The sequence below is a fragment of the Centruroides vittatus genome, unplaced genomic scaffold, assembly GCF_030686945.1.
Source record: "Centruroides vittatus isolate TY-2023 unplaced genomic scaffold, ASM3068694v2 contig_1477, whole genome shotgun sequence".
Classification (NCBI taxonomy): Eukaryota; Metazoa; Arthropoda; class Arachnida; order Scorpiones; family Buthidae; genus Centruroides; species Centruroides vittatus.
The window spans coordinates 157,312-179,451 of NW_027120916.1; the positions used below are offsets into that span (position 1 = coordinate 157,312).

Consider the following 22,140-nt stretch of genomic DNA (forward strand, 5'->3'; position numbering starts at 1 on the left):
TTAGCACTGAAATGGGTTGTAATCGGGGCCAATCAGACGGGGCCAGGAGGGGCAATGGCTGGACAATAAAGCCTTTTCAGTGTCTGGTGCCAGTAATACAACAACAATATATAGGCCTTTCTGAAATCCCTTTTACTGCTTCTGAAGGCCCTCTGAAATCATTCTGAATGTAAAAAAATTGCAACTGAAAATGAAATCACTCCAGAATTTGAAATAAATTGTCGATTAAAAGACCACAAATCTGCTGAAGAATATTTTCATTTAAATGTTTTTAACAAAATTATCAATTCAATAATAGATGGACTGAAGCATCAATTTCAAGCCATTTCTTCAGTTTGCAGTTTTTTGAAGTTTTATGGAAATTTAATGAAATAGATCAAGAGAATATAGTTTCAAAGGCAAAATTATTGCTAGAGAAATATAAAAATGAAATAAGTGACGAAATTGTAGAACTAATACTGCTGAAGCGTGTTTACAAATCCAATTTTAAACTAAGCACGAAACCGGCAGAATTACTTAAGGAAATTATCGACATAGGATTTGTAAACATACTTCCCAATATAACAAATTGTGATTAGAATTTTTTTAACCTTGCCTGTGAATGTAGCAGAAAATGAGAGATCATTTAGTGTTCTGAAAAGAATTAAAAAACTACCTGCAACATGACAATGTGTCAGGAACGATTAAATGGACTAGCAACACTCAACGTTAATTACCAGATAGTGCATATTTTAGACTATTCTGAAATAATCAGTGAATTTGCTAATGTTAAAGTGTGCAAAGCTTCTGTAAAATAATTAAATGTAGTAATCTGAAAAGTATTAAATACCATTGACTTTATTTTCTTATCCACAATTTTATTTTAATTTTTAAAGGGCCTCTGAAATATTAGTTGCCCCAGGCCTTGCATTCTCTCTGAAAGGCACTGGTTGTAATGTTATTTTATATTGAAATAAAAATATCCACAGTTGTTCAATAAATGATGCATTTTATTCCACAAGTAAATCCAGCACAACTATTGGAAAACCCTATATATTTTACTGTATATCTTAAACCTATTCAACTCAGAAATGGAAGAGAATTTTGGGTGCAAAAAATATATTTTAATTTGAATAAAGCAGAAAATTAAGATTCCACTTGGATAGAGAAAACTGTCTCCATGTATAATAGTCACAGGTAACATGACAAACTGTATTTTAAGTACCAGTTTGAACCTTTTTACAGAAGCAAAAGTCATGTGATGAGGAATAGCTAGACACAAGGTCTTTGTAAATATTAACGTTTGTTGAAATTAACCAAGGATGAAATCAGATACATTTTGAGAATCAAAAACTTTCAAGATTCAAATAAGTTTCTGAGAATTAAATCCTCAAGAACAAACAATGAATGAACAAGTTGATTAATAGTATTCGTATTTATAAAGGTTGAAAAGTACATGATAAACTAGGATATTAAAATTCTCTGAAACGCTAGATTACAGAATAACTTGGTCTCTCTATTACTATAATGAAATTAAACTTCCTTACAACAGAGGAAGACACTTCTTTTATTACATTTTTTTAAAACTTTCTACCCTGTGGGCAGTAAGAGGCCTTTTTTCATGCCTACAGTGGAATCAACCAGACCCATAATGGGAGTGACTGAATGGCAAAGGATTGAGACCTGCAAAAAATTCCTGGGGAAATGCTTACCCAGATCCAATCCCGAGTTTCCCAGAGCAGTAGACTCATGTCTTATAACCACCTTGGCTATGCAGTAATTCCAAGAGCAGGGTACCAGTTTTTGGTTCTCAAATTGGCTTGTTCACTGTTTTGTGAGCTCATAAGGTGCTGTCCATAAATTACGTCCACATTTTTCTCGAAATTTTTACTCCCCCCTCTCATCCCAGTTTGTCCAAATTTCTGTAACCCCTCCTCTCTCTTTAGATGTCCGACAAAACTCAACTCTTCTTATAACTTTTATCACTTTATGAATGGTAGATACCCCAAGTAAAAATGAAACACAAAAAATTTTGAAATAAATGTAATAAAATTCATTAACTATATAACATTTAATGAAATAAATAGACATCTATTGAAGCTCAATCCCCCTTTCCCCTTGTTCGACTTGTCTTAATCCCTCCCTCCCAGTATGGACATCATTTATGGACTGCCCCCAAGGACCACATACAAAAACTCGATATTCAAATATCTAGTACAAGTTCTCAAGAACAATGAAAACTTTAAAATCAAATACTTCTTGATTTTTGCATTTGAACACTTCCATCTCTAGTTGAAATCATTTTGAATTAATTTGGATTAAGCACAGTGATAAAATGTTTTTACATGTATAAAAGTGATTTTACTATAAAAAATGAATATAATTGTGAAAGACTTGTGCACTGTAGTTTATAGATTAAAAAATAAAAATGAAAAAAATATTTAGTATCACACAATTCCAGTTACAGATTTTACTGTATTATTGTCCAGTGTCCTTTTAGCTATAGCAATATAAAAGCCATACCCAATACTATTAAAAACTGACTTTATTTTATTATTACTTCTGGATTCTATTAATTTATAAAACATTTTATAGTTATACCGATTTTTCTGTAATGAATATTCTTGTTTAAAATTAATCATCGTACTTTCATATGAAGCTTATTTAATGTAGATTAGGGCTATCGCATCTATTTTACTATTTAAATTAATTTAAAATAATTAGAAGTGAAAATATGTTCAATCTCAATATTGCCATGGTGGTGCTCTTCCCTATTCTGCCTATTGAATTTACCTGTCCAGTACAAAAATTCTTCTGAAAGTAACTTCTCAAGTTGACATTATTTCATTCATTTCCAATTATTTTTTAATTTTATGTTATCAATGGAAACATTGCAAATTAAATTTTAGTCAGTGGCTGACTAAAATTTAATTTACAATAATGTTTTTCTTAGACACCAGTAAGTAAAATGGCACTTAAACAAAGAACTTTTACAGCTAGATAAGAAAGAAACAAAAAAATATGTTCAATTAATTGTCGTTGACTTGATTTGCATGCAAAAATGAATACATAACTGAAAATATTTACACGCCAGAAAAAAAAATTATTGCTTATTGAGAAATTTTACATCTTATATTAATTTAATAAATTTATTTGCTGGGTAAAACTAATTACAGTCAAACCTGTTTTTATGCGGGGGATAGGGACCGCATTAAAAAAGACGCATTAAAAAAAAAATCGCACGAAACTTCACGAATGGCTGTAAAAAATAGTTTTCGCAACACAATTAAAAAATATTTTTTTTATGCGGTCAACAGGGACCGCATAAAAAAAGTCTCACATAGAAAATAACTCAAAACCGTACGAAATAGAATTTATTGACAACAGATGTCAGCACTTGACTGCATCGTCTGGTCTATCGTCTGTTTTACATATTTTTGTCCAGGTGGTGTTTTGTTGACTTAAAAAGTAAATTATTTCATTTTTCGCATATTCATGCAATAATATTACTATAATAAGTGCATTTATGCTATAATAAGTTTATTTAGCTATAATAAGTCAACGTGAGACATGACGAATCGCACGAGACTAGTCGCCAACTATACCGCACAAATAAAAAATCGCACAAAAAAAACCGCATAAATTAAAAATTCGCATTAAAAAAATCGCACAAATAAAAATTGCACATAAAAAGAGTGCATAAAAACAGGTTTGACTGTATATCATATTTTATCTTTTGAAGAAAATAGGTACGAAAAAAAAGAAAGTATTATTATAAACCATTTAGTATAACTTTGGTTTCAAAAATTAACTTTTTATATCAATAACAAATAAACACATTACTGATATATTAATAATCTAACATTTCATGTAAACAGTAAATAAATTCAGAATCATAGATAATAAAATATATATTTGTTAATTCAAATTTATACTTGCATTATCACAAAAATCTTTAATAAACATGTTTTTGAAAATTAAATTTCTTGTCACTACTTTTTAAGGTTATTTATCAACTCTACTTTTAAAGAAGTAAAAGGAAAAAAATACTTTATTATTTATATATTAGTTTGATGTCTCTAACACTGATAATTATCTAATTTTTATTGTAAATATAATAAAATCAGATAAAAATATAAATACACAGAAAAATGAAGCTTCTAAATAAAAATCTTCATATTTAAACCTAAAAGTATTGTTCTTTTTCAAGAAATCATTTTTGTTTATTGTCGATCAAGATCCTTCAGGATCTTCAGAATTCAGCTTCAGAACTCTAACAGAAACTTAAAATTTAATATGCAATAATAAGACTTTCAATAGTCTTTAAACTTTTGTAAAAATTTGATGTACATTATGTGGTGGTTGCTGCACCACTTAACTTGAGTGTTCGTTAAAAATTTGAAACATCTGAAGCCAGATATCTCTCCGTGGAATTTATTTACAACTATATACAAAACTCGTTTTACACTTTTTGAGTAAAGGTCGATTGGTTACAAGATCCACGTAAGCATAGTACAGTACATCCGTAAAGTAGCAAAGAAGCGGGAAAAAGAGAGTGGCAGACAGCCCGCACGAGTTTTTATATCCTCGTGCCCGTACCACCTGGATTTTTGTATGCAGCGCCAGGTTACAATTATTCGGCCGCCACACATTCTAAGTCCTGACATAGTTTTAAAAAACTCGAAAGATCTTGATAGACAATAAACAGAAATGACTCCTTGAAAGACAATGTACAGTCCCGACCATAATTCTAGTCTATCAGTCGATCGACAGCGCAGCTCCGGAAATTGATCACTTGATAAGCCAGGACGTCCTACCTGTTAGCAAAGGCGTTTCAGGTGGACTGACCCGATTTGCGCCGTAATAGGGGTGAGGAAATCGAGCTGGAGGGACTAATTGTGCAGTCAAGCGTGCTGCAGGTTGACATTACTAATCGCTCATCGCTTGCCTAATGCTGGGTTCGAACCATCGGTCGTTTGTTTTTTTTATTGTAAATTTCCGCCATCGATTAGCAGAAATTATGATTTTATCTGTTATTTTTATACTTTTCTTTCTTTATAACGTTTTATTTACGTTTATTTTCCTGTAATTTGAGACGATACAGCTTTAAAATAAACAGATCACGTTTCACTTGCCAATAGACTATCTTTATTGACATCGGTTTCTTTGTAATCAGAGAGGACTAGATCCTGGGTCAATTTCAAGTGTGTATTGCTTTTGCAGTAATCTGAGTAGAGCGGGAGAAGTCACTTAATAAACCGCCAAGTGTTTTATTACCCTTTAAACAACTCCTTTCCCCTTAGTAATCGGAGAGGGTAGATCGTGTGTCAAGGTCAGTAAAAGTTTATTACTTTAGCAACAGGGTGTCATATGAGCTGCCACCCACTCCCCACCCTTAATGACAACAACGCGCTAAGTGTTTTATTACTATGTAAACAAAAACTCCTTTCCCTGTCAGAAGTGGGTCAGATGTCAAGGCTACTGTTTGATTGTATTGAACAGAATGCTGTCCTTGATATTTACGAATCATTTTGTCAGAACTGTTTACTTTTAATACCTTTCTTGTAATTTATTTCCGCCTCGGTTATAAAATTGTTTTTATCATGTTTTAAATCTGCGCGTTTTATAATACGCTTGTATAAAGTAACGAATTAAAATTGAAATGCACATTTCGTTGTTTCATAAAATATTTATTGATTATACAGAGTTCAAGTTTGCAAAAATGTTTCCATATCTCTACATCTTCGTTATTACATATATATGAATAAAATATATTGCCATTTTATAAACAGATCTTATTGAATTCAATTTGTTTTATTTTATTGTATTTATATTCATATTATATTCGAATTCACCTTTTTATAATTTGTAAATATGCACGTATCACATTATATTTCATTCGTTTAATTCTATACTACTTATGTAAAACTATTTTTATATCATTTAATTTCCTTTTATATGTTTTTAATTAGTTTTTTAAGCTAATGCGACCTAATCTACGAATGGCAGCTTCCCACGCATCACATAGAATTCTACGGGAAAGCCATCATTGCAGGCGTAAAGTTGCCTCTGTAAAGTTGTTTATCCGGGTAACATGCCGATCAGGAATCCTTTTCGACATTTTAAAAGAAAATAAATATACACACTTGTTTAAATTTTTAATGAATACTTTTTTATTTAAACAAAGCTATACATTTTTCTGAGCACGATTTCGATAGAAGCCTTCTAATGAAGAAGTTAACATATTGGAAACAATCTGAAGATGTTTTGAACTACAATGAAAATAATTTTTCTAAATTGCATAATTAAGAGCGATACATCGCATTATCGTCATCATCAATTTTCGGGTTCTGAGTAGACTCGACAAACACACGATTTGTAATGCTACGAATGTCAAACCAGGTAATGAAACTTTTATTCTTACAATTCGGTTGATGAATATCGAACATTGTCCTTTCTCTACAACTGATCTAGTCTGCCGTTACCTGGATATAGAAAAGAAATTAATTGGAGAGCAACGACAGGAAATTGGGACTCATGTGTTACTTCGAAGACCCACTCTTTAAGATTCCAATTTGTTTTTCTAAGTAAACAGGTTCAACTATAAAGGTGACATGCTTTTGTTTTTTTCCACATCTACGTTTCTTTCCTAATCGCTTTTTCCTTCTGAATTTTATTTCCCCTCCCCTTTTCGCAAACTCACCACTGTATTGCTTACTGATTAAGTTTTGAAAGTTGACAGACAAAACACGAAGTGTATTGGTTTGTTATTATCCAATAAAACATTGGAAAATTTCCTTGAACATGATTTGTTAAATGGTTTTAGCCACACCTTCTTCTAATTGCTTGATTGGTCATTATTGTTGGTCACACCCTGCATAAAGCGTATTGGCCGTAAATCATTACCGACCTATATCAGAATCGCCAATCAGAGGTCACAAATATATGTAAGCGACCAATCTGCCAGCAATGCACATTAATATCAAGTAACAGTTATAATAACTATTATAACATTTAATTCTGCAACGATTTTATGACTTCTTTGCAAAACAATCAGATTAGAAATGAGTAAATACATTTATTAACTGTAGTTACAAACAACTCGTTAACAAAACATAGCAATTAATCACGGCCTTGATGGCTCGTTAACAAAACATAGCAATTAATCACGGCCTTGATGGCTCGTTAACAAAACATAGCAAAACAAAACATAACTATGTTAGCATCCGCTAACACAAAACAAAACGCAGATGGAGGGGAGAGGTTTAGAACCTCGACCACAATCCAACTCTTTCGACGACCTCATTCAGTCGCTCGGGCATGCTTTCCACAAGAGTGTGGCAAAGCATGCCCTCGCGAAGCTTCTCCCAACGACCAGAGACAATGTCCCAAAGGTCGTTGGGATTGGCAGCCTGAATGGGTTCGTCTTTGAGCTTGGCCCAAAGATGTTCGATTGGGTTGAGGTCCGCCCCTCTCCCCGGCCATCCCAGATCCACTACTTGTGGATGGTCGTCTAACCAGCTTGAGACGATTCGTGATGTGTGGACTGGGGAGCGGTCCTGAACGAAAAAAAACCACTCATCGCCATAGACGGCCCTCACCGTCGGCAGTAATACCTGATCCAAGATCTCGATATACTGCACGGCGGTGAGATGACAGTCTATGCGAACCAACTCCCCGGGACCCGCATCACTCATCCATCCCCAGACGCCTGTAAACAAAAAAAGCAGATAAGTTGTCATGTTTAAAGAGGTAATGACATATATACACGAAAACACCACATTAAAAACACTCACCTAGCGAAAAACGCCCACTTCTTTGGGTGGGCCACACATATTTAGGATCATGGCAAGTAGCTGGTGGCCGCCGAACCACAACCGGCCCACTGCTACATGAGCAGAATACTGCTTTATCGGAAAAGATGACCTTTGCCCAATCTGTCTTTGTCCATTGCGCATATTGTTGGGCAAACCCAACTCTGTCCATTTGATTGGCAATACTCAATGTTTGCTTCTTAGCAGCAATCCGTCCAAACAGGTTTGCTTCTCGCAACCTATAAATAAAATAAAACATATGTATTATCCTGCTTCCTACATTTCTGTATATGCAAGAGCACGTTAATAGAAATGTCTGGCGGTTCATCTTATGGATAAAAATATATTTCGATGCCAGGTTGGAATATTATACTACAAATGTTACTTACCTTCGCTTGACAGTGTTTACAGACACGTCCAGATTCACCGCAGATCTCAGTGTTGACGCGGTGGCAAACGGATTCGCCTGGCTTTCCGCCCTCAGTTGCTCGTCTTGAGCGGGAGTCGTGAGGCGCGGTCGGCCAGACGAGTGTCCAGGCGACACTGACCTAGTGTCCCTGTGCAAGCGTAAAATATGTGCGACACTTCTCGTAGAAATGCGTAGGCATTCAGCGATGTCGGAGATGGTCATTCCATCTTCTGTATGTCTAATTACGAGTTCTCGAATTTCCTTCGCTATCGGCTTAGGCATGTTGAAACGATTAATCTAGTTTTTCAGCAAAGGCTTTATATACTATCGCTTCCCTCGACAATTGTATTTAATTTCAGGGTAACAGACATAAATAATATAGAAGAAAATGTGTCCTTATTTACTGTGTATGTCTCCTTTTAATTACTGAAGGTTTTTACCTCGAATTTTCTGATAAATGCAGCACATTATGCTAATACGCATTATGAACCCATGACTGCACATAACACCTGATCGGCATGTTACCCGGATAAACAACTTTACAGAGGCAACTTTACGCCTGCAATGATGGCTTTCCCGTAGAATTATATGTGATGCGTGGGATGGCTGCCATTCGTAGATTAGGTCGCATTATTTTAAAGAACTAATTAAGAACATATAAAAGGAAATTAAATGATATAAAAATAGTTTTACATAAGTAGTATAGAATTAAACGAACGAAATATAATGTGATACGTGCATATTTACAAATTATAAAAAAGGTGAATTCGAATATAATATGAATATAAATACAATAAAATAAAACAAATTGAATTCAATAAGATCTGTTTATAAAATGACAATATATTTTATTCATATATATGTAATAACGAAGATGTAGAGATATGGAAACATTTTTGCAAACTTGAACTCTGTATAATCAATAAATATTTTATGAAACAATGAAATGTGCATTTCAATTTTAATTCGTTACTTTATACAAGCGTATTATAAAACACGCAGATTTAAAACATGATAAAAACAATTTTATAACCGAGGCGGAAATAAATTACAAGAAAGGTATTAAAAGTAAACAGTTCTGACAAAATGATTCGTAAATATCAAGGACAGCATTCTGTTCAATACAATCAAACAGTAGCCTTGACATCTGACCCACTTCTGACAGGGAAAGGAGTTTTTGTTTACATAGTAATAAAACACTTAGCGCGTTGTTGTCATTAAGGGTGGGGAGTGGGTGGCAGCTCATATGACACCCTGTTGCTAAAGTAATAAACTTTTACTGACCTTGACACACGATCTATCCTCTCCGATTACTAAGGGGAAAGGAGTTGTTTAAAGGGTAATAAAACACTTAGCGGTTTATTAAGTGACTTCTCCCGCTCTACTCAGATTACTGCAAAAGCAATACACACTTGAAATTGACCCAGGATCTAGTCCTCTCTGATTACAAAGAAACCGATGTCAATAAAGATAGTCTATTGGCAAGTGAAACGTGATCTGTTTATTTTAAAGCTGTATCGTCTCAAATTACAGGAAAATAAACGTAAATAAAACGTTATAAAGAAAGAAAAGTATAAAAATAACAGATAAAATCATAATTTCTGCTAATCGATGGCAGAAATTTACAATAAAAAAAACAAACGACCGATGCTTTGAACCCAGCATTAGGCAAGCGATGAGCGATTAGTAATGTCAACCTGCAGCACGCTTGACTGCACAATTAGTCCCTCCAGCTCGATTTCCTCACCCCTATTACGGCGCAAATCGGGTCAGTCCACCTGAAACGCCTTTGCTAACAGGTAGGACGTCCTGGCTTATCAAGTGATCAATTTCCGGAGCTGCGCTGTCGATCGACTGATAGACTAGAATTATGGTCAGGACTGTACTTTTTGTTTTCAGCCTAATACATGAAGAATAAAGGATGAATCCAGAAGATATCTTTAATAAAATTTTTCTTTAGATTAAAAAGTTTAAATAGCATCATTGTTAATAAATTATTTTGCATCAGAAAACAGTAAAGACATAACTTACATGGAAATGAGGGAATTTTTGGCTGATTATCTAAAATTGAATTAAAATCCAATATTGTTTTACATCTCACATTAAAAGGACAATCATTCTGATAATAATAATTTCTGCTTTCACCATAATGTAATAGATTTTCTTTTCCCATAAAAAAGTTTATTTTTTCTTCTCTTATACCACAACTTAGTAAGATAACTTTAATAATATAATATATTTTATCATCACCTGAAATATGTAAAATATCAAGTAATTAATAAGACTAACACTTAGATAAATTTTTTTTATAAATTAACAGAGTATATATACACTGGACCCCCGATATAACGCGCATGTCAGGCAGGAAACAACACCCGCGTTATACCGAGCGGCGCGGTGTAACGCGGTTCACCTCTTTACTTTAGCAATAATGTCAAGCTTTTCTTTCACGCTGTAAGCTTTTCTTTTACTCGTCATGCATACAATAATTAAACACTATTCAAAATATGTTCAGGAACTCAATACATACACAATTACCCAATATGCAGCAACAATAAAACGCACTACTCACTAACCTGTATAAATGTGTTTGAGCTTATCGTGTCGCGAACATCATCTGTGCTATAACCAAGTGCACAGTATAGTGAGCAGCGCTATAACGAAGGTCCACTGTATTTATTAATAAGTATTATGAGTTTTTCTAATTAATAACTTTATATTTAATTACTATTTCTTATGTATATTTTCATCAATGCTTTTAAGATAAAGACTTAGTTCAAACTTAGTAATGCTATCAGCCAAGCAGTGCAGTAAAAGTCTGACTCTTAATATCACAAAACTCTTCTACTGGTATTCATTGGGTTCTATTTTTATTTTAGTACTCCATATTATATTTTGTGTGTATACATGTTTGTGTATATAAAATGCAAAATAATTATTCTTAGTAATCTTATACCTTCCATTCAATTGAATATTCCATTTCAACTAATTAGAAAATTCCCATTCTTGTGTCAAAATACTCTCTTCTTCCTAATTACATCAACCTTACACATAATTTCTGATAGAAGTTAATTTTAAAACATACCTATTGGAAATCCTTGAAGATCCAAAATTCTCAGTTTTGATTTTGATAATTTTGAATAATTACTTAGATAATTCATAAAACTATTAATAAGAGCAGAGGTATACATTTGCTGTTGCTGTAAATATAAGTGGTTTGTTTCATCGTAGATACCCCTAATATGGGGATAAACTGGTTTCACTAATGATGAAAGGCAAAAAATTGGATCTGACCATACATTTAGCAAGATATGAATAGATGGAAGATTTCCTGAAAGAAAAATAATTTTAAGTTAACAGGAAGATAACACTAATTTATATTCCTAAATATTAAATTATGTGTCACTGGATTAATATATAAAAAACTGTTTATATACAATATTCACATAACCATACTTAAAAGAAAAATAATCTGAATAATTAAATTTTTATTTCTGAAAATTGTGCATGACATTCAAAACAACTAGATTTTTCATTTACAAGCATGTTTTGGATTGATGTGAATGCATTCCAAATGACTAACATAATTTTCTTATAAATGAATATTTTTTATAATGTACCAGATGCAGACCATCTACATTTTGAAGAATCAATTATTGTTATTATTTTGTCCTACATGGCATTTATATGGGTGCCTAGTATTCTGCTGGACAAAAGTCAAGGCATAACTATGGCAAAGTGTTTTGTTTATGCGCTGTTTGTATCTGCGTTTAAGAATTTCCTATGTGACATGTCTAGAAAAAATATACGTGTGACAGCCTTCTGCATTATGTATGTGTTTTTGTGAAGTCCTGATCTTTCAAGACATTTGTGTAGTGTATGAGGTATGACATACCATTGGCACAATAAGTACTTTATCTATTCTCTACAGATACTTATTTCTTAAACAATTCTAAGTATTTAATAATTTTTTCAGTCTATGTATTTTGTATGTTGTAGGTGTTTGACATAACTATGTCTATAATGTGATTTTGTTTTGTTTGTCAATGAATGTAATGTTGTGATGTATTGTTTCGTCTATGAGTATGGCTCAGTTACAGTGTGTTTTGTGTGTGTTGTTTTCTATAACTGACTGAAATGTGTATTTTTAGTGTGGTTCCTGGATTTTAGTAGTTTGTGTTTGCATGCAAACTTTTAATATACTATATTTGCTATTTGGTTATGTTGATACAGTAATCAGTTTGTGTTAAAAGCTTACAACCTAATGTGATATGTTGTACAGTTTCATGCATAATACAGCCTTTCCTACAAGTGTCATCTGTGAGTGTTATGTCTTTTAAAATGTGCTTCCTGTAGTTCTTTGTATTTAGGAGCCAGTCTTTTTTGGCAAATATAAACCCTTCCTTATCTCCAAAGATACAATTCATGAGTCAGACAGCAGTTTGAAACAGTTCTGTCGACGTTCTTATTACTGTTGTTATGTATATTTAATACACAAAAAATTTTAAAAGAATGTTTAGTTCATTTAATTCTTTATGTATTACATTATAATATATACAAGATTACACAATACAACTTTATAGTCATATGGAAATATTCCTTTCTTAAAATAAACATACCAAATCAATATACATGTTGACAATCTTTTAAGATAGTTCTCCATATTTAAGTATTATTTTATATATTAACAACTGACTATAATGAACTGACATTAGTTCAATCAAATCTTTCATACTACTATTCATTGTAGTAATTTGTGAGCCTGTAGTTAATGTTAAAGATTTGAATTTTATAAATAACTGCATTTGTATTGTTTAATTGATCTATAAAAAATATGTTAATTAAATATGTTATATTTTATTTTGATATTAATTATTATTGAATAAGTTAAAATTTGATGTATTAACTAATGTATATTGTATTTATGAAGAAGGTATATGATGTATTTTTGTCATATGATGTACAAATATTTAGGCATGGTTTGTTAAATCATTAAATACTTATGAAATATTCTTGAAATACAGTATGTGGCAAAAAATCTCCATACAGTGCTTTTCGTCACAGGTGAATGAATGGAGAAGAGTCCATTTTTGAAGAAGATTATTCTCCTAGTTAAGAAGTTCACTGCTGAACTGTTCAAGAACTGGCACCCTGAATATGCAATGGTATCATGCATGATACCATTGCAAAAGTAATCAACAAATTCAAAGCCAATGGTAGTATTGAGTACCAATGAAATGAACAGTAAAACACTAAAGTTGAAGCAACATCACCATTTGTTACATACCCATTGTGAAAAACTGGCAGAAAAGTCTTCAATATCTATCAGCCAACACTGGTGTGAGTATGAGAAGCATTTGGGTGCATTCCAAAGACAAACAATTGGCATCATACATGTTACAATTGCTTTATCATATAGAAGAGAATAATCCAGATTTATGCCTCAAGTTTTCTGAATGGGCAGCAGTCCAAATTAAAATCTGACAGCAAAGATATACTTGGAGATGTTGAAAAATACTGTCATGCTATTAGTCCTGGATGAGGATGTGATTTTTCACAACATTTTCAATACAATGGTATATACCTTCATTATGATACTCCTTTGTTAGATGTTGGTGAATCAATTTCCTGGATCACAGATATGTCATTGTGGGCTAATCGAATGGCCCATGTAATTCCATATCTCTCTTTGTTGGATTTCTTTTTTTGAAGATACTCAAAGATCATTGTTTATCAGCAGAAAATTAATGATATCAATAACACGAAAAGGAGAATGATCGAGGCCTGTGATATCACCATATATATTGTCATAAGAGTGGAAAGATGTATAAACATGTATAATACATACTGGTAAACATATGAAACTTTGTACATTTTGCTATGCATGAAGACTTTTGCTACACACTATATAAATACATATATGATCTATATAAACAAGTTGAGTTTCAGTTTTGCTTACTTTATTACAAAAAAATAACATATATTAAAAGTTTGAATGTAATAATAAAGTAAAGGGAAAAGAAACTCAAACCAATGTTTTACAACTTTATTTATTAATAAATAAATATATTTTATCTTGAGGAAACCATGTTTTATGTTTTCTTTCTTGCATAGACACAATGCAGTGACAGTTGATTTAAAACACTGGGCAAATTTTCATATAGAAGAGAATAATCCAGATATGAACCCTTCCTTATCTCTGCTGAAGAGCTGATTCAAGAAATAAAGAAGAAATAACTGATAATTTACAAAAATATGATATAAATAGATACCAGATAAATAAGCATAACAAGCTAGTTAAGCGATTTCAATATCCAACTATGGAGGAAATAATAGAATGGAGAACATCCTTGGTGTTAAATAAAACACAAATTATGATCCCTGATCATATTCTAGAAACAATAAGGAAAGGACTAGACTTTAACGGCCCTAACACTTGGGAGGTACTGGATATAATACCTAATCTAGATCATATGTGTAATGAACGCAAAGACATGGAATCAAAAAATCCTGAAAATGAATTTAAGTAATAAAATTAAAAAAATATATTGTAAAGAAAAATTATTATAAATATAAAAATGAGATAGAAACATTACATAAATTTCTAAGAGATAATAAGCTAGATCTCATTAAAGCCGATAAATCTAAACAAATTATTATAGTAACCCAAAATTGGGTTAAGTTAAAACGACTAGAAATAGTGGGAAGCAACAAATTTCGAAAATTACCAATTAATTCGAAAGAAATTCTATATGAGGAATTAAAAAAGAGAGTTACAAAACTGCAAAAACTTAATAAAATCACAAAAGCAGAAAAAGAGTTTATCCTCAACCAAGATAATGACAGAACACCCAAACTGAATGTGCAACTCAAGACTCACAAAATGGGAGAAAAAGTAAAACCCATAGTTGATTTTAAATTTGCTATATTATATAATCTTGAAAAATTCCTAAAACAAAAACTTAAAAAATATCAAAATTCGAAACACTCTATTCAAAACACAGAAGAACTTTTGGATAGTCTAAGAAACATTAAAATAGAAAAAACATCAAAAATGGCTAGCTTAGACGTGATTGATATGTACCCGTCGATAAAATGGGAACTAATTGAGGATAAACTTAAAAAAATAGAAGTAGAACCAGATATCATAGAATTAATAGAATTCACATATATGAGCAATTATTTCGAAGTAGATGAGGAATATTACACACAGAATAATGGTATTAGCATGGGGTCTGTCATAATTCCGAAACTAGCCGAAATAACAATGATAGATATTGATGAAGAGATCAATAACATATCGGGCATAAAATATTATAAAAGATACGTAGATGATGTTTTAACTATATATAATGATACAGAAGTAAAACTTAGCACAATCCAAAACATAATAAATAATATAGATAAAGATATTCAATTTAAAATAGAAGAAGAAAATGTAGCCGATAATAGTATAAGATATCTAGACGTCATGATAACAAGGAAAACGAATTAGACTTCGAACCTTTTAAAAAACCATGTTCGATTGACACTACAATAAAGTATATTTCAAATATACCGTTATATATAAAACAAAATATTTTTAACATGGAATACCAGAAAATAGAGAGCAGAACCAGTAAAGAAACTAATAAACCTAAACATATTAAAGAATTAAAGAAAAAGTTTGCTCTAGACGGGTACCCAACCAGATTGATTAATAAATGGGAAAATAAAATTAATAATAAGATTAAAACAAAGAATAAAAAAACTGAACCGAGAATAAAATATGCCAGTTTCCCATACATCAGGAATCTGTATGAGGAAATCGATATAGAGATGAGGAAAAATAATATAAAGTTTGCCCCTAAATACGAAAATTTGTTCTCCAGACTTAAAGCTAAACAAAGAAAAAAGAAACAGAAGATAGAGAAAGATGATATGAAAAACATAGTTTATAAGATACCACTACTTGTGAAAACACTAACTTCTATATAGGAGAAACGAAATGCGAACTTAAAATAAGAGTAAAAGAACATATAGCCGACTTAAAGTACAATAGGCTAAATTCTGTATTTCATGATCATTGTGTATTAAACGATTGTAAAATCGATGATAATACAATAAGTATTCTACACAGAGAAAAGAAGACATATAACAGGAAATTCAAAGAAAGTGTAGAAATCAATAAAAATAAAAACAAAAATAAGAATTGTATAAATACTAATCTAAGTATAAAAATCAACGAAAATTGGATAAAAATGTTATAAAATATATAAAAAACGGTTTCAAAATTCAATATTACATCATTTGCATAGTGATAGATATTAAAATCTAAAAATGAAATAAAAAATTGGCAATGGGCACCTATTGTATATTAATAGGCCCTAAAAATGTTAAGTTCCGAAATAATTTTGTTGGAAGGAAAAATTCCTTAGAAGTAATACCTGCCCTATCGGTACTTAGCCAAATGTATGCAAATTAAAAACCAAATTATGCAGTTGAAGCGGCGGCGTGTGAGATTTGTATACGGAAACAACTCTAGTCACTATACAAGGGAATTCCCAGATAACATGTCGGTAGACGAATTTCAGGTATATTTTTTGTAAATACGATTTGTAGAGAATAATTTGATGTATTTAGATAGATTGATATTGAAAAATTTTACAAAAATTTTATAAAGATTCATGCTGTTGGACTACTCGTATTCTGTCTAAACTTTTTCGAGCGAGGTGTGGTCCATTTTTTAATGGGTAATGTTACTTTGAACTTTTAAAGGAAAAAAACTCACCTTTTTAGTTAATTATATAATTGTATATTTGTCATTAATTCCAGTATACAAGCTCTTAACACCAACACTCAGGAGGTAACAACCCCCAACAAATGCTGTGCTGTTTGTACACATGTATTTGTAACATGTACAGACAATTTTAAGGAACGTCTTATGGAGTGTCATGTTTATATTTGTGTCGTATACCTCCCTTGTATGCTGTTGTATTGTTTAATTTAAGTATCTGTTTGTACTCTTTTCTTATGTAAAAAACATCTTTTGTTGTTTAGTTGGCTGAAGAGGGGCATCGGCCTGAAACGCATAATGTAAAAAGCATTCCAACCAAATATAGGATGAAAATTTGCCCAGTGTTTTAAATCAACTGTCACTGCATTGTGTCTATGCGAGAGAGAGAGGAAAAAAATAAATATATGTTTTTACTTTCCCAACTCAGTTATATATAACAGAAAGAAACTATGGTGATCAGTTAAAAAATGACCCACCCTCAAAATTTTTACGTTTGGACTCAAGGAACCTTGAAATGTCAAGAAATGCAAAAAAAATTTGGGGTTTTTTCTGTATTTATGGATGTTAGTGTATGTATGTGTGTGGCACAATTTTGTTCACCCTCCTTGAAGCTTAATAACTCCTGTGCCTTTTGTCAAAAATTTCTGAAATTTCATAAGAAGGTTTGTGTTTTAGGGGATTGACGCTATTAAATTTTGGTGGTTAAAAGTTGATGGGGTGGGGAGATAAAGGGAGTTGTGTGTTATATCTCGAGTAGGGTCAAACTTGATGGTGATTTTACTCGTTCTTAGCATTTAAAATTTTTCATAAAACCCATCCTTACCCTCAAAATTAAGCTTTTTGCCATTTTATAATAATTAAAAATATAAAAAGTTTTTAAAATAAAATGTAACAGATGGCACCACAAAATTTTAAATTTTCCAGGAAAGTTAAGAAACTCGTTGCTGGAGTTTTTAACTTGTTATGTACATGATGTCTGTGATAAATCATCAAGTTTATTTTGCAGTATATCTTCACTTAAATATGAATCTGTACCATGAGTTGGGTCCAATTTTTGGTCATCCTTGTTATGACACCTTGAGAGATTTTTGTTTCCCATTCATCAGTTTGATAGACAAGAAAATTATGGTAATCCCAAAACTTTTCAATTGGATGGAGCTGGAAAACATTGGAGAGGATATTTTCTTTAACCACAAAATAAATTCTGAATTCTCTTTAACTTAACCTCCATTAGTTTCTGTCTAATTTTAACTTTGCTTGTTCCTGAGTAATCTGAACTGACTAAGTCTAAAAAGACGTATCCAGTCATGTTAGGATAACGTTAACGTATGTAAGAAACAAACTTTTCAATACACTCTTGAATGTGGACTTCAGAGTTAATGAACCTCTCAATTCCATGAAAAATAGGTCAATGTGTCCCTTTACACTAATTACCATCCATGCCAACATCTTTTTGAATTTCTTGGTTGGAAGTGATTTGGTCAATTTCTTTACAAAATATCCTGTTGGATGAAGTGTGAATGAGTAATATAACTCATTGTTCACGATAACATCGGTTAAATGATCTCTGTTTTGTCCCTTTGAAAGGGCTGGTCAGACCTGACAATTTTCTTGATCTGGATTTACTTTAGGGGCTGTCCTCTGGTTCCTCTGCTCCCATTCCATGTCTTTCACTATTCATTTCATGCTTTTTTAGATCCACTTCAAACTTTTCACTAGTGACCTGTAGCCCAGTCCAACTTTTTACTTCAAATCTCTAGAGTGACTTCCATTAGTTTCTGTCTAATTGCACAGTACATTGGGTCATCTTTCAATTGCTGTCTATGATTTTCCTCCACTCTCAAGCTGTTCTGAAGTCTTTTCAAAGTATCATGAATCCAGCTTTGAGCATATCCTTGGGCAGTAAAGTGACTGATATAGCTATCATCATACTTCCCCATACATATATAAGCGTTATAAAAACAAACAGGTTTTATAATGCTTATATATTTAATTTTAATTTTAACAAAAAATCTATGAAAGATAAATTTTTAACAGTATAAAAAAATTAATAAATTTCTAAAACTAGATAAATCATAAATAAATAAATGATTAAGTAATTATTATATATATGTAATCATTCATGATTTATTTAAATGCATAAATTTTTAATATTAATTATTTTTTGTTTTTGTAATGAAGTAAGCAAAACTGAAAAAGCATGTTTTTGCAGTTCATACAGCACAGTTATCATTATTTGACAATTACTTAATGTTTTTATTAATACAAATATGACGTTCAATAGTGGATTTCTATCGATATAAAATTTTAATTATTTCTTGTTAACTCTATATCAAATGTCCCGACGAAACCTTTCACCTAAATGTCTGGTTGTACCTTGTTTGAGTAGTTTACTTGATGTTCTTTTTGTTACGTTAGACACTGTTATTATTCACACGTATGTGGTATCTGTTACATAGAGTTAAAAAAAAAACTGGATACAATTAGATAATTCTTAATTTTTGTATTACTACAAATCATTTAATCATCTATGATCTGCACAAGTTGATATTCCTAATTAACTGATAAATTTTTAATGTTTTAAATACATATCAATCAAATTACATTGAGACAAACATTTCAAATATAGTTATAATTTCATATTTATAAAGTAAGTTTTACCATTCTTTAAAGCGGACTTCATGAGAGCTGGATAAAAAGAAATTGGAATATACGGAAACATTTTCTTAAAAAACTGTCCGTCACTGACTGCTGCATCACAGCAACATTCGAATAAAGATAAAAAAGATGAATGGCAATCGACATTAAGTAGTTTATAATCTACTTCTTGAAGAACTTGATTCCAGGAATGGATGTGTGAACTGTTTAGCAAACTCATTTTCTTTCATAATCAAATCAATTGCACTGTGTGAAAAATAATCAATATCAAAATTCTGTATATAGTATTATTATTATTATTATTATTATAAAACTATAATATAAATTTTTGATATTATATCAATTTTAGCTTTATTACAATTAATAAGTTATATAAAACTATATGAAGCACACATTATATGAATAAAAAGTTAATTATTTGTTTTATCATTTTAAAATAAAATTTTTAAAATTTTAATTACAATCTTTCTAATAAAATTTAACCTACAATTATAATTTAAAAATCTTTCTAGCATATATTGAAATACAGGTATTCCTTGTACGACACTACTTCTGGTTTTGCTCTAACAGAGTTTTGGAAATCCTCCGTACAAAATTTCACAATTTTTAAGCGTAAACTTCGTTATTCGATATACAGTAGAGTCCCGTACAACGTGGGGGATTCGTTATGCATTATAGCAAATCACGTTATCGAAACCTGCATTATCACACGATTTATGAAAGTTTAAACCTTGGCCTATAAGTTGAAAGAAAAACGTATACCTCTGATCGACAACATTCAAGGGTTGTTGCTTGCTTTATTTGCACGTTGTATGGGACTCTACTGTATATATACAGTCGACTCCGCATAAGTCGACACTCGTCAGTTACATAGTCAGTTTTCTGTGGTCTCGGCCGACTTACATAGGCATTAATGTTATTAATGTTAAAGAACTCAGTTTACTCGACATCGTTTAACTCGTCACCACTGGATAAATCAACATACTTTTTCTGTTTCACACTTTTTAGAATTCTGATAAGTCAACTCTCTCCCCTGAAAAATGAGTTCACACCACACAGCTTATTGTACGGTGTGAACTCGTTTTTTCAGGAGGGGAGTCGACTTATCGGACGTCTAAAAAGTGTGAAACAGAAAAAGTATGTTAATTTATCCAGGGGTGACGAGTTAAACGATGTCGAGTAAACTGAGTTCTTTAACATTAATAACATTAATGCCTATGTAAGTCGGCCGAGACCACAGAAAATTGACTAATTAACCTACGGTGTCGAGTTATCCGGGTGTCGGCTTATGCGGAGTCGACTGTATTTTTTTTATTTATACAAGTAAGCATGCATGTTGTCTTAAATTTGCCCATGGACGTTAAAATATTGAAATTTTCAAATTATTTTGTGCTTTTCATCAGGTTAACTTTAATGAAAACTGATAGGACAAGAAAGAAAAAAATTGCATTAACTTTCTATCAACCAGAGTCATTGTCATTGCTTTCAGACTTTAGCACTTAAGATTGTCACTGTGTTTTCTTTTTATAGATTAATCTTCTAAAGTTTATTTAAATATTTCTAGGTAAGTGTTATTAAACTTATTTTTAACTATAGATAAGCAATCATTTGTAAAATGACAAACAAAATACATCAGTATCTTGGTACTTGAATAATTTGGTATTTGAACACAAATTCTGGGAAAAAGTTGTTTGGTACTCAACTAAACAAATGCAACCCTCTAGAACAGATTTTTGATTAACAACATATTTTTATTTTGTCATCCGTAAAAATTTTATAAGATAAAAATGAAAAAATATGAAAATGTTGCCGATACTTCTGATCAAGATCAACAAAAAAGCTCAGATGACGACAATATTTTGTAAAAAGAAAACACCCTCGTTTAAAATTAATATTAATGTGTAATACAGTTCTTTTACTTGTGATTGTTAATTATTAATTGGAAATAAATTATCGATTGCTTTAATAAGCATATTTCTTAGTAATGAGAAAGAATAGTATACTTTTGCTAACTTCTGGAATGTAACCCTCTGTTTTGCATTATACCTTTGTTTCGTATGGCACAAATTTTCATAAAACAGTACTTTTTTGGAATGTAACTACCATGTTATACAAGGGATACCTGTATATAGATTTAGGGGTAACTTGAGTTGTAGACATCTGTAACAAATACAATTCGAATAAACATGTGTAAATTGTGAAAAATTTATTTTTTCATCCAATCTCATAAAACAGAAAAGAAATATTTTCAGAGCATTTGTATAAGCAATAGACAGCAGTAGAAAAGCGGTAAGACTATATCCTGTCAACGATGGAAAACTTGTGGCATATGGAAAAATAAGATAGTCTCGTTGAGTTCCGACTTTTGCATGTTTTATTGAATTAAATTTATTCTTCTTTACCCTGTGACTGTTCATGTAGCCCATTTTTTGAGTCTGTATGCCTATTTTCTGCTTCACAAAGTGACAACTGTATATGACTTTTTTTTTTATGTTGCTTACTTT

General features: G+C 31.5%; 1 protein-coding gene across 2 annotated transcripts in view; it reads right to left on the reverse strand.

The window, feature by feature from the left end:
* LOC136968487 (leucine-rich repeat-containing protein 14-like) overlaps positions 1–22,140 on the reverse strand; it is a 31,194-nt gene that overhangs the window by 3,054 nt on the left and 6,000 nt on the right. For both annotated transcript variants that reach the window (XM_067262467.1, XM_067262468.1), the window contains exons 2-4: positions 19,640–19,882; positions 11,288–11,533; positions 10,234–10,452 (exon numbers count right to left, since the gene is read on the reverse strand). In XM_067262467.1, the coding sequence (XP_067118568.1) occupies positions 10,234–10,452; positions 11,288–11,533; positions 19,640–19,856 (682 nt within the window). In that variant the 5' untranslated portion in view covers positions 19,857–19,882. The remainder of the gene's footprint in view (positions 1–10,233; positions 10,453–11,287; positions 11,534–19,639; positions 19,883–22,140) is intronic.